Raw genomic sequence first — 13,189 nt, 5'->3', positions numbered from 1 at the left:
CGCAACCCTCCCTCTTCCTGCCGCATTCTACAGACAATCACATCCCTCCTGCCTCTTCCCTCCATGCTCTACAGTCAATCACAACCCTCCCTCCTATTCTCACTTGCTCTACAGCCAATCACAACCCTCCCTTCTATTCTCACTTGCCCTACAGCCAATCACAACCCTCCCTTCTATTCTCACTTGCCCTACAGCCAATCACAACCCTCCCTTCTATTCTCACTTGCTCTACAGCCAATCACAACCCTCCCTTCTCTTCCCGCCACACTCTACACCCAATCACAACCTCCTCACACCTATTCACACAATATAAGCACACAGGAAATAATCTTTGTATCCATAAAATTTAATGTCCATTATAAATATTTTTAGAATTTTTGTAACGTATATACATCTGGATGTAAAATATTCCCGTGTTCTCCGTCTTGCCCTCCACCATTCAGCAGCTTTCTAAAAACCTTTAAAAATATTCCTCAATAAAAAGTCTACAACCCAGTCCACATACTCACCCAATAAAAAAAAACACAAAAAGGAACAACCAAACAGCAGGCAAAGGTCTATCATTTGCTACACAGTAGCAAAGGAATCAAGTAGTAGTAAGGAGGACCTGTGCGGAGATTCGCTCTGAAGCGCCCCCTGCTGGACAAGGCAGGTTTTTCAGTATCTTGCATTAGATTGAGATGTTTTTGTGAAAGTTTGTTATGCTCCACTTCTGTCCGCTGCATTTCTGAAGAACCAGCTGATAACCAAACTCATTGTCACTGTTTTCCTGCAGCTCCAGGCAGCGCTTGGATTTCTTGTTTTGTATTGAACCTCCCTGTGGGAAAAGAAAAAAAAAAATCAGGTTAATGCAAAGGAGGCAATAATGAACGAATTCCCAGGGGTCTTGTGTGTTATCCATATGTTCTACAAACCAGCTCCTGCATCTATATACTTCTAGCATTAGTTTTCCCCATCCTTGCTCCTTGTGGGATGTAACTTACAAGGCTCCACCCCTGCTTAGGCTGCTTCCTCATGGGAGGTAGTTTTCAATGGCTCCACCCCTGCACTTTACTTTTTTGAAACCTCGCACGCCACCATTATCTTTTCTTAGCGGTCCTACAATTCTGCTAATTAACCTGATGGGTGAATATATACAAATTCAGCCGTAAATTTCAAGAAAATCTGTTACCAGGCAGATTGGAGTAGATGAAGTGCCCCTCCTCCAGGACCCCTACGGGGCAGGGGTATACAGATGCTTACATCACCACTGGGCTCAATTACTCCATAATTTGCATAAGTAACTAGGACAAGATATCAACAACATGAAAAGTATCCACATCTTTGATTTTGCGGGATTCTTAAAGGGCTGTTAGAGGAGATCACATAGAATACAGCACTGCTCATCCTGAGCCTCCTGACTCATGAATAGCATACCATGATACAGTAAAGACTGACACAGTCCACTGGGGGAAGCAAGAGGATAATGGAGAACAATAGATTAGATTATTAGGAGTCAAACCAAGAGGACAGGAGTTTTGTGTGTATGTGACTCAATCCCGGAAACCTCAATAAATTAGTGGCCCCCAGAGATCTCAGCTGAAGGACTAAACTGGAACATGATGTGGATTTATGGATGAGCGAGACAAGATGGTATTACATGTTTCACAATGGTGCATATAGGAATATAGACATGTCTACCCTATACCGCGATTTTGGGAATAAAATTGCTGTATATTATTTATGGATTTAGAAAAGTTTACAAAAACTCCTGTACTCCTGAGCTGCACTCACTATTCTGCTGGTGCAGTCACTGTGTTCATACATCACATTACTTATCCTGTACTGATCCTGATTACACCCTGTATTATACTCCAGAGCTGCGCTCGCTATTCTGCTGGTGTAGTCACTGTACATACATTACTGATCCTGAGTTACCTCCTGTATTATACTCCAGAGCTGCACTCACTATTCTGCTGGTGTAGTCACTGTGTACATACATTATATTACTGATCCTGCGTTATATCCTGCATTATACTCCAGAGCTGCACTCGCTATTCTGCTGGTGTAGTCACTGTGTACATACATTACATTACTGATCCTGTACTGATCCTGAGTTACATCCTGTATTATACTCCAGAGCTGCACTCGCTATTCTGCTGGTGTAGTCACTGTGTACATACATTACATTACTGATCCTGCGTTATATCCTGTATTATACTCCAGAGCTGCACTCACTATTCTACTGGATGTACCCAGGACTTCCCGTCTTACCCTTCTCACCATCCTGCAGCATTTATTTTCTCAGAGTAAGATGTATACGGGGTTATCTGTCACACTGGGGCCACCATTATGTTAAGTAGATGACAACCCAGTCCCTAGTGGGGGGATCACTGTATTGGGGTTCATCGTTTTCTGGGTAATCTGCATAAGACCTTCCCATTATTAATAATGGGGTGTCTTTACAATTAAAGGGCTGATGCACTTGTTGGGTGCAGCGGGGGATGGGTCTCGGTAAGCTGAGATCTGTGTGTAATGTGGCAGCTGGGAGTTGCTGCCGGCAGCTGCAGCGCAATGTCTGACAGCGCAGATGATAATGAGGCCGCGCTGCCGGGAATTACACAGGTGTCAGAGAAATGTCAATTATCAGCCGCCTGTAAGAGCAGAAGCTGACGCCCAGCTAGAAGGGGTTAATGCGACATGAGGGGACGGAAGTGTCCCATCATCACAAAGATCATGGGGGGGGGGGGGTCTTCCTTCCTAGGACCTGGCTGTGTATTCAGTGACTATGTGAAGCGCAGACGCCGAAGATGGGGGGGCCCGCAGATGCTGAGAGGATGGGGGGCGCTGCAGACGCGGAGGGTTGGGGAGGGATAGCAGACGCCGAAGATGGGGGGAGGGGGGGAGAGAAGCAGACGCCGAAGATGGGGGGGGGGGGGGGGGGGGAGAGAAGCAGACGCCGAAGATGGGGGGGGAAGCAGACGCCGAAGATGGGGGGGGAAGCAGACGCCGAAGATGGGGGGGGGAAGCAGACGCCAAAGATGGGGGGGGGACAGCAGACGCCAAAGATGGGGGGGAGGAAGCAGACGCCAAAGATGGGGGGGGAAGCAGACGCCAAAGATGGGGGGGGGGTGAGAGCAGATGCCAAAGATATGGGGGGGGGTGAGAGCAGATGCCAAAGATATGGGGGGGGGGAAAAGAGAGCAGACGCCAAAGATATATGGGGGGGGCGCAGATGTCAACGTAGGGGGGGGGAGCAGACGCCAAAGATGGGGGGAGGGGGAGGAGTAGACGCCGAAGATGGGGGTATGGGGAGAGCAGACAGCGAAAATGGGGGGGGCCGCAGACGCCGAAGATGTTGGGGGGGGAGAGCAAACGTCGAAGATGGGGGGGGGGGGAGGACTGGACGCCAAACATGGGGGGGGGGGGGAGGAGTAGACGCCAAAGGTGGGGGAGGAGTAGACGCCGAAGATGGGAGAGAGGAGACGCCGAAGATGGGGGGAGTCGAAGATGGGGGTATGGGGAAAGCAGACGCTGAAGATGGGGGGGCGCCACAGACGCTGAAGATGGGGGGCCCGCAGATGCTGAGAGGGTGGGGGGTGCTGCAGACGCAGAGGATGGGTCGCAGTGTTTTGTGTGTCTATGATGTATCATGAACGTCTTCAAACGCTTCCAACTAAACACAGATCTGGGAATGGATGCAATTCCCTCCTACATCCGTCTGGAGGAAAGTAGCGGGGGGAGAATTGGGAACTTTACAGAACTCTGCAGAGCAGTGTGGAGAGTCACCGCGGCCCCCGTATGATGCGGCCGCTCACATCTTGTCCGCTTTGGGCAGAATTAGGCGGATTTCACGCTGATAAATGATTAAAATTTCATTGCGCCAATCTGCAGCGAAGTTTCCTTTCTTTTAATGTCAGGAGTGGAGTGAAAAGCTGCATAAAATATGTATGTGATCCGTCTGCCGGGGAGAGCGCGGAGCCGCGCTCGCGGATCATGTGAGGGAGGCGAGCGGGCTGCGGGACACTCGCTGTGTCGGAGATGGCGGCTATTCGCGGTGACACGTGTATTACATTAGAAGCTGTATGAGCCTGCAGAGCTGTGCTCCTGTGATATTCATACATGAATCTGGTACCTCGGAGCGCATGCACACTGCGCATCATCAACTTCTACCATTAGGATACGGGGGTCTTCAGTGCCCGGCTACGAGTCACTTTCTCCAGCTAAGAGAATCTTCTACTCGAATTTTTCAACTTGAACGTTCCCAAAAACAGCTCCTGCCTTTATAGTCAGGATGCAATACCAGACCTAGCCAGGGACGGGGGGAGGCGCTATTATTGGAGGGGGGAGGGGAGAACCGCTTTATCTCATCAGCACCAGCTTTGATATAGATCAGACCAGGGTCGGCTATTATCTGAGGACTGATCGCCGCCTGTAATGAGCTCCTTACACTCGCCGCCGGTGACCGCACTTTAATTAAGCCAAGAAAGGTCAATGGATTCTTAATAGGGAACTGAAAGGCTCATTATACGTCCCATCATTGCTTTATAGCCGCAGAGCGGAGGCTGAGTGAAGTCCGGTATGGCCACCATTACCGCTCCAAAAACGGGGGCGTCATTCAGACTTCTGAGAAGTGCCCCCGTCTTGTGATCCTCGCCAGATTTGCCCCTACACCGAGGTTTCGGGGTGACTGGTAATAATGGCAATAATGGTGGCAACACGAAGGTTTTGACCAAGGCTAGGGTTACATATCTGGGTGCAAACCAAATGTCTCTGTATGGCGCAGGTACATCGCCGCATAATGGGGGTGAACGTGGCCCCCCCAAGTCAGCGAGACACACAAATGGTAAAAAGCTACAACCTTGCTTACCACGATCGTGGTCACTTTGCGACACACTGGCGGACACGTATACTGTTCTTGCACAGGGGCTCTTTTCGGTCTACTAACTCATCATAATGCACAATCCCACCTGCTTTGGGGGTAGAAATGGCCCCCTTTATGTCTTGAGGCCCGGTTTGGTTGCACCAATGACTTGTCCAACTCCATTCACTTGCATTGTATTAGCGGGAGACAGTGATTTTGGCCATGTGACCTGTACAGCACTAAGGGGTACTTTGCACGCTGCGACATCGCTACTACGATATCGTCGGGGTCAAATTGAAAGTGACGCACATCCGGCGCCGGTAACGTGTAAAGCCTAGATGTGCCGATAAACGATCGCGAAAGCGTTGTCAATCGGTGATCTGTGTAGCGTCGGCCATTTTCATAATGTCGCACCAATAGGAGATACGATGTTGTTCCTCGTTCCTGCGGCAGCGCACATCGCTGTGTATGAAGCCGCAGGAGCGAGGAACATCTCCTTAGGCTACTTTCACACATCCGGGTTTTGCTCTGCGGCACAATACGGCGCTCTGCAGAAAAACCGCAACCGGTTTTTTTTGCCGCCGGTTGCGTTTTTTTTTTTGCATAGACTTACATTAGTGCCGTATTGTGCCGCATGGGCTTGTGTTCGGTCCGGTTTTTGCCGCATGCAGCAGATTTAGCTGATGGCCGCGGCCAGATTGAACGTTGCCTGCAACGTTTTTTGCTCTGGCAAAAAAAAACGCATCGCGCCGCATCCGGCCGCTGCGGTGCATTTTTTCAATGCATGCCTATGGACGCCGGATGCGGCAAAAACCACATCCGGCTGCCGCATGCGGTTTCTTCCACTGCGCATGCTCAGTAGCGTGCCGCAACTGGAAAAAAACGGACGGGCCGCATGTAAAAACTTATGCAAAGGATGCAGTGTTTTCGCCGCATCCATTATATAGGTTTCACAGCCGGATTGAGCCGCACTGCTCAAACCGGATGTGTGAAAGTAGCCTTACCTGTGTCCACCGGCTATGCGGAAGGAAGGAGGTGGGCGGGATGTTTTATGTCCCGCTCATCTCCGCCCCTCCGCTTCTATTGGTCGCCTGCCGTATGAGGTCGCTGTGACGCCGCACGACCCGCCCCCTTAGGAAGGAGGCGGGTCGCCAGCCAGAGCGACGTTGCAGGGCAGGTAAAGGCCCATTCACACACAACCACTTACCAGCGATCCCGAAAACAATGTGACCTGATAGGAATCGCTGTTAAGTCGCTGGGAGGTCGCTGGTGAGATGTCACACAGTCAGATCTTATCAACGATGCAGGAACGATACAGGTCACAGTAGCGCCCTGTATAACGATCTCAGCAGTCACGGGGACCCTGTCACACAGCGTCACACACAGCGATGTGTCCTGCCCAGCAGGACATCGCCTTTGAAGAAAATGGCCTGGACCATTCTGCAACGACTAGAGACCTCACTGCAGGGGCCTGATCGCTGGTAGGTGTCACACATAACGAGATCGCTAACGGGATCGCTACTGCGTCACCAAACGGTGACTCAGCTGCGATCTCGCTAGCGATCTCGTTATGTGTGACGGTACCTTTTAGCACGTGTGAAGCTGCGTAGAGATAATGTTGGCTACGGCAGCTATCACAAGATATCACATGTGCGACGGGGGCGGGGACTATCGCGCTCGGCATCGCAGCATCGGCTACCGATGTCGCAGCGTGCAAAGTACCCCTTAGTCACCAATACAATCGTGACTCGTCTCACTAATGCAAATCCACCCTCCCTGCTTCTCACAATGGGCACTGACTCCTAGCACTAGGGTTTCTTACTCCTTAACCCAATATTTCTGTGTTCTATATTAAAAGAAAAAAAAAAAAAAAAACACAGGCAAATATTTTTTAATTATTTAAAACTCCATTATCTTACAGTGGGAAAGCTGGGTGGCAAGGAATATGTCATCTATTACACCCAGCTTTCCCAAGCACTCGATGCCGGAGTGCTTTTCCCGATTATTGGAGGTCTTGTTGTTGGATGCCGCAGTACTGGAGAGCGGCTTCACCCCCCCCCCCCCACCCCCGGAGGTGGCACGGCAGAGCCGGATCGGTGGAGCCGCCTCACTGCACAGCCCACCTTAATAGATGAATTAATTAGTGGCAGGTAATTACCAGCTCCGCTGTCCGCAGCCCGGGACCTGCACACGATGAACTTACCCAGTCATTAATCAAATTACACGTATCTGAGAAATCTGCCGCCAGAGCCCAGAGGCCATGACACCGGGGGATAACAGCGAGAGCAGGAAAATAACGGAGCATTTACTAGCAATGCAGTTGGCCAGAGCTGGGAGTACATGTCTGCGTCTTCCAGAAATGGCCCCTGTCCGTGGGTTGTATCTGGTACTACAGCACAATAAATGGGGCAGAGCTGCATTACCACATACAGCCTGCAGACAGGAGAGGCGCTGGTCAGAGGAAAGCAAAGCTGGAAGCAATTCTGAGCAAGCACCACACAGGCAGAGCTGTGCTGTCTGGCTTCTTCTCTAATACCCTCCTAGTGTGTTACATACCACACAGGCAGAGCTGTGCTATCTGGCTTCTTCTCTAATACCCTCCTAGTGTGTTACATGTCACGCAGGCAGAGCTGTGCTGTCTGGCTTCTTCTCTAATACCCTCCTAGTGTGTTACATACCACACAGGCAGAGCTGTGCTATCTGGCTTCTTCTCTAATACCCTCCTAGTGTGTTACATGTCACGCAGGCAGAGCTGTGCTATCTGGCTTCTTCTCTAATACCCTCCTAGTGTGTTACATACCACACAGGCAGAGCTGTGCTGTCCGGCGTCTTCTCTAATACCCTCCTAGTGTGTTACATACCACACAGGCAGAGCTGTGCTGTCCGGCGTCTTCTCTAATACCCTCCTAGTGTGTTACATGTCACACAGGCAGAGCTGTGCTATCTGGCTTCTTCTCTAATACCCTCCTAGTGTGTTACATACCACACAGGCAGAGCCGTGCTGTCTGGCTTCTTCTCTAATACCCTCCTAGTGTGTTACATGTCACACAGGCAGAGCTGTGCTATCTGGCTTCTTCTCTAATACCCTCCTAGTGTGTTACATACCACACAGGCAGAGCTGTGCTGTCCGGCGTCTTCTCTAATACCCTCCTAGTGTGTTACATACCACACAGGCAGAGCTGTGCTGTCCGGCGTCTTCTCTAATACCCTCCTAGTGTGTTACATGTCACACAGGCAGAGCTGTGCTATCTGGCTTCTTCTCTAATACCCTCCTAGTGTGTTACATACCACACAGGCAGAGCCGTGCTGTCTGGCTTCTTCTCTAATACCCTCCTAGTGTGTTACATGTCACACAGGCAGAGCTGTGCTATCTGGCTTCTTCTCTAATACCCTCCTAGTGTGTTACATGTCACGCAGGCAGAGCTGTGCTATCTGGCTTCTTCTCTAATACCCTCCTAGTGTGTTACATGTCACGCAGGCAGAGCTGTGCTATCTGGCTTCTTCTCTAATACCCTCCTAGTGTGTTACATGTCACGCAGGCAGAGCTGTGCTATCTGGCTTCTTCTCTAATACCCTCCTAGTGTGTTACATACCACACAGGCAGAGCCGTGCTGTCTGGCTTCTTCTCTAATACCCTCCTAGTGTGTTACATGTCACGCAGGCAGAGCTGTGCTATCTGGCTTCTTCTCTAATACCCTCCTAGTGTGTTACATGTCACACAGGCAGAGCCGTGCTGTCTGGCTTCTTCTCTAATACCCTCCTAGTGTGTTACATGTCACGCAGGCAGAGCTGTGCTATCTGGCTTCTTCTCTAATACCCTCCTAGTGTGTTACATGTCACGCAGGCAGAGCTGTGCTGTCTGGCTTCTTCTCTAATACCCTCCTAGTGTGTTACATGTCACACAGGCAGAGCTGTGCTGTCTGGCTTCTTCTCTAATACCCTCCTAGTGTGTTACATGTCACACAGGCAGAGCTGTGCTATCTGGCTTCTTCTCTAATACCCTCCTAGTGTGTTACATACCACACAGGCAGAGCCGTGCGGCTTCTTCTCTAATACCCTCCTAGTGTGTTACATACCACACAGGCAGAGCTGTGCTGTCTGGCTACTTCTCTAATACCCTCCTAGTGTGTTACGTACTACACAGGCAGAGCTGTGCTATCTGGCTTCTTCTCTAATACCCTCCTAGTGTGTTACATGTCACACAGGCAGAGCTGTGCTGTCTGGCGTCTTCTCTAATACCCTCCTAGTGTGTTACATGTCACACAGGCAGAGCTGTGCTATCTGGCTTCTTCTCTAATACCCTCCTAGTGTGTTACATACCACACAGGCAGAGCCGTGCGGCTTCTTCTCTAATACCCTCCTAGTGTGTTACATACCACACAGGCAGAGCTGTGCTGTCTGGCTACTTCTCTAATACCCTCCTAGTGTGTTACGTACTACACAGGCAGAGCTGTGCTATCTGGCTTCTTCTCTAATACCCTCCTAGTGTGTTACATGTCACACAGGCAGAGCTGTGCTGTCTGGCGTCTTCTCTAATACCCTCCTAGTGTGTTACATGTCACACAGGCAGAGCTGTGCTGTCTGGCGTCTTCTCTAATACCCTCCTAGTGTGTTACATACCACACAGGCAGAGCTGTGCTGTCTGGCGTCTTCTCTAATACCCTCCTAGTGTGTTACGTACTACACAGGCAGAGCTCTGCTTTCTCGCTTATTCTTTAAACACTCTCTTAGTGTGTTACACAGCCAAAAACTCGTTATAAAGCCTTAAATTTACTTTCATCTCATTACTATTCTTAAGATCTCAGTTTGCCGTCTGTAAATGAGAACATTGAAATCTTAGGTCTTAAACTGCCCCAGATTTGTGATGGCGGTTAATGCGGTCTAGAAAATATAAAGTTACGTCAGATTTACCAGTCCCAACTTTAGACCATGTACTTTGGGCCACAAAATTTTGAGTAACAGGATAAGGATTTGGGCCATACACCTTCTCTTCCCAATTTCCAATAGACCACCGTGTCCAAAAAATGTGTCTAAGCCCAACTTCAGAAGTCTGTATATGACAGTGCAATTACGGACCGGCAGAAATGAGGCTGTAACCAAAATTCAGTGAGGACTGTTGGGTCATATACACTCCGAACATCTCTTCTTCCACTATGGTACTTTATTACTATGTATCAGTTTGTATCAAAGAAGAAGAGGAGAGGTTTGGAGTGTATATGACCCAACAGTCCTCAATGAACTGACCAAAATTTAGTGAGAACTGTTGGGTCATATACACTCCAAACATCTCCTCTTCCTCTATGATACAAACTGATACTTTATTACTATGTATCAGTTTGTATCAGTTTGTATCAGTTTGTATCAGTTTGTATCAGTTTGTATCAGTTTGTATCAGTTTGTATCAGTTTGTATCAGTTTGTATCAGTTTGTATCAGTTTGTATCAGTTTGTATCAGTTTGTATCAGTTTGTATCAGTTTGTATCAGTTTGTATCAGTTTGTATCAGTTTGTATCAGTTTGTATCAGTTTGTATCAGTTTGTATCAGTTTGTATCAGTTTGTATCAGTTTGTATCAGTTTGTATCATAGAGGAAGAGGAGATGTTTGGAGTGTATATGACCCAACAGTCCTCACTAAATTTTGGTCAGTTCAATGAGGACTGTTGGGTCATATATACTCCAAACCTCTCCTCTTATTCTATGATACAAACTGATACATTTCTACATTCCTGATCGATAGTAATAAAGTATCATGGAGGAAGAGGAGAGGTTTGGAGTGTTTATGACCCAACAGTCCTCATTGAACTGACCAAAATTCAGTGAGGACTGTTGGATCATATACACTCCAAACATTTCCTCTTCCTCCATGATACAAACTGATACTTTATTACTATGCATCATTGAGGAGGAGGAGATGTTCGCAGTGTTTATGACCCAACAGTCCTCACTGATTTTTGATTAATTCAGTGAGGACTATTGGGCCTGTTGGGTCAAACACCGTGAAAATTTCCTTTTCCTCCATGATCCAACCTAATACAGCTCTACAATCCTGGTACATAGTAATAAAGTATCAGGATTGTAGCGCTGTATTAGGTTGGATCATGGAGGAAAAGGAGATGTTCGCAGTGTTTATGACCCAACAGGCCCAATAGTCCTCACTGAATTAATCAAAATTCAGTGAGGACTGTTGGGTCATAAACACTGCAAACATTTCCTCTTCCTCCTATAATACTGATACTTTATTACTATGTATCATTGAGGAGGAGGAAATGTTTGCAGTGTTTATGACCCAACAGTCCTCACTTAATTTTGATTAATTCAGTGAGGACTATTGGGACTGTTGGGTCATAAACACTGCGAACATCTCCTTTTCCTCCATGATACAAACTATTAGGATTGTAGAAATGTAACAGTTTGTTCTTGGACTCTGTTCACACTCCTGGGTTTTTATTTGGATGCCTGGAATAACAGAGCGGGGACCAGCACTCAACAACCTTTGAGTTGGGTAGACTTTTTGATGCATCGGAGGCCAAAATCTATAAGCAAGTGCCAGAAAAAAACAGTTACAGGCATCCTAGGCAATTTTAATCTCTCTTTACAGGCTTTAAGACCGGACCAAACCCTTTAACGACAACTTACTGGGACGTGAATGGTGTAAAGCACAATATGATGAGAGATCACATACAAGATCCGATATTGGCGGGTTTGCTGCTTCCACCCTCCTCCCGGGACTCCGCACAATTACTCTGCTCCATCTCGATAACCTCATTTATTTGACGTGATTATACAATTTTATACAATACAGACCCCCAAAATCTTACACCCAAGGTGACTCCTCCGCTTCTTACTTATGTATTTATCGACTAGAAATCTCGACTTCTAAGTGCAAAATGATTCTGTTGAAGCAGAAAATGACAGCGGATAACAAGACGCCAAGTGGTTTGTGGCTTCACAGTTGAAAGCCGATTGTTTCCCTGAACGCGGACGGAATAGAGAATCATCTGCCACAATTTCTTCCTTGTTTGGTCTCTTAAGCCGCGATATTGTGATGCGCTGACCTCCCGCAAACAGACAGCCCGGACCGCAGCCGCCAGATGAGCCCAGATCTGGCAATTTGTCACTTTCAATATCTCCAGTCAGACGACAATCCACAAAGTACTCCGTCTGATGAGACTCGGGGAGATTTGTCCGCTTCTATTTTCAGGAGACAGGAAATGGCTTCCTGCGTGTGACAAGCTGTGAAATATAGAAGCGTCTACGGAGAGATGACCTGAAACCGCCAGCGCCGAGCACGGGCGCCGCCACCCAGGCTCAGTAACAGCCCAGTTATCAGGAGATTGGAGCTGTTAGGTCACATAATACATTCATCTGTCAGGTAGAAAATCAGGAGCCTCGGAAGAGGACCGGAGAGCGGAGGTACATCACCAATGGACAATGTATATAATATATAGAGAGTGAATCTACATAAATAGTACGGGCACTTTGTACAATTACCGATCCTGAGTTACATCCTGTATTATACTCCAGAGCTGCACTCACTATTTCTGCTGGTGCAGTCACTGTGTACATCATTACATTACTGATCCTGAATTACCTCCAGTATTATACTCCAGAGCTGCACTCACTATTCTGCTGGTGCAGTCACTATATACATACATTACTTATCCTGTACTGATCCTCAGTTACATCCTATTATCCTCCAGAGCTGCACTCACTATTGTGCTGGTGCAGTCACTGTGTACATACATTACATTACTTATTCTGTACTGATCCTAATTTACATGCTGTATTATACGCCAGAGCTGCACTCACTATTCTGCTGGTGCAATCACTGTGTACATACATTACATCACTTATCCTGTTCTGATCCTAATTTACATCCTGTATTATCCTCCAGAGCTGCACTCACTATTCTGCTGGTGCAGTCACTGTGTACATACATTACATTACTGATCCTGTACTGATCCTAAGTTACATCCTGTATTATACCCAGAGCTGCACTCACTATTCTGCTGGTGCAGTCACTGTGTACATACATTACTTATCCTGTACTGATCCTGAGTTACATCCTGTATTATCCTCCAGAGCTGCACTCACTATTCTGCTGTGTACATACATGACATTACTTAACTCATACAGATCCTGTGCTACATGCAAGGCTTTAAAGTATATCACAAAACGGAGTACACTCCCTCACTTTTTTGTAAATATTGTATTAACTATTCATGGGGCAACACTGAATATATGACACTTTGATACAATGTTAAGTAGTCAGTGTAGAGCTTCTATCATAGCAGAATAGTGAGGGCAGCTCTGGAGTATAATACAGGATGTAACTCAGGATCAGTA

At 47.7% G+C, this 13,189-nt stretch overlaps 1 protein-coding gene across 1 annotated transcript in view; it reads right to left on the bottom strand.

Annotated features, from left to right (window-relative positions):
* Positions 1-330: 330 nt before the first annotated feature.
* GALNT18 (polypeptide N-acetylgalactosaminyltransferase 18) overlaps positions 331-13,189 on the bottom strand; it is a 214,963-nt gene continuing 202,104 nt past the window's right edge. The window contains exon 10 of the mRNA XM_075325360.1: positions 331-817. Coding sequence (XP_075181475.1) covers positions 671-817 — 147 coding nt within the window. The 3' untranslated portion in view covers positions 331-670. The remainder of the gene's footprint in view (positions 818-13,189) is intronic.

The sequence above is a fragment of the Anomaloglossus baeobatrachus genome, chromosome 10 (assembly GCF_048569485.1).
Source record: "Anomaloglossus baeobatrachus isolate aAnoBae1 chromosome 10, aAnoBae1.hap1, whole genome shotgun sequence".
In the NCBI taxonomy this organism is placed as follows: Eukaryota; Metazoa; Chordata; class Amphibia; order Anura; family Aromobatidae; genus Anomaloglossus; species Anomaloglossus baeobatrachus.
Note: the sequence above shows the minus strand (reverse complement) of the source record. Positions and strands in the feature narration are given on the sequence as shown.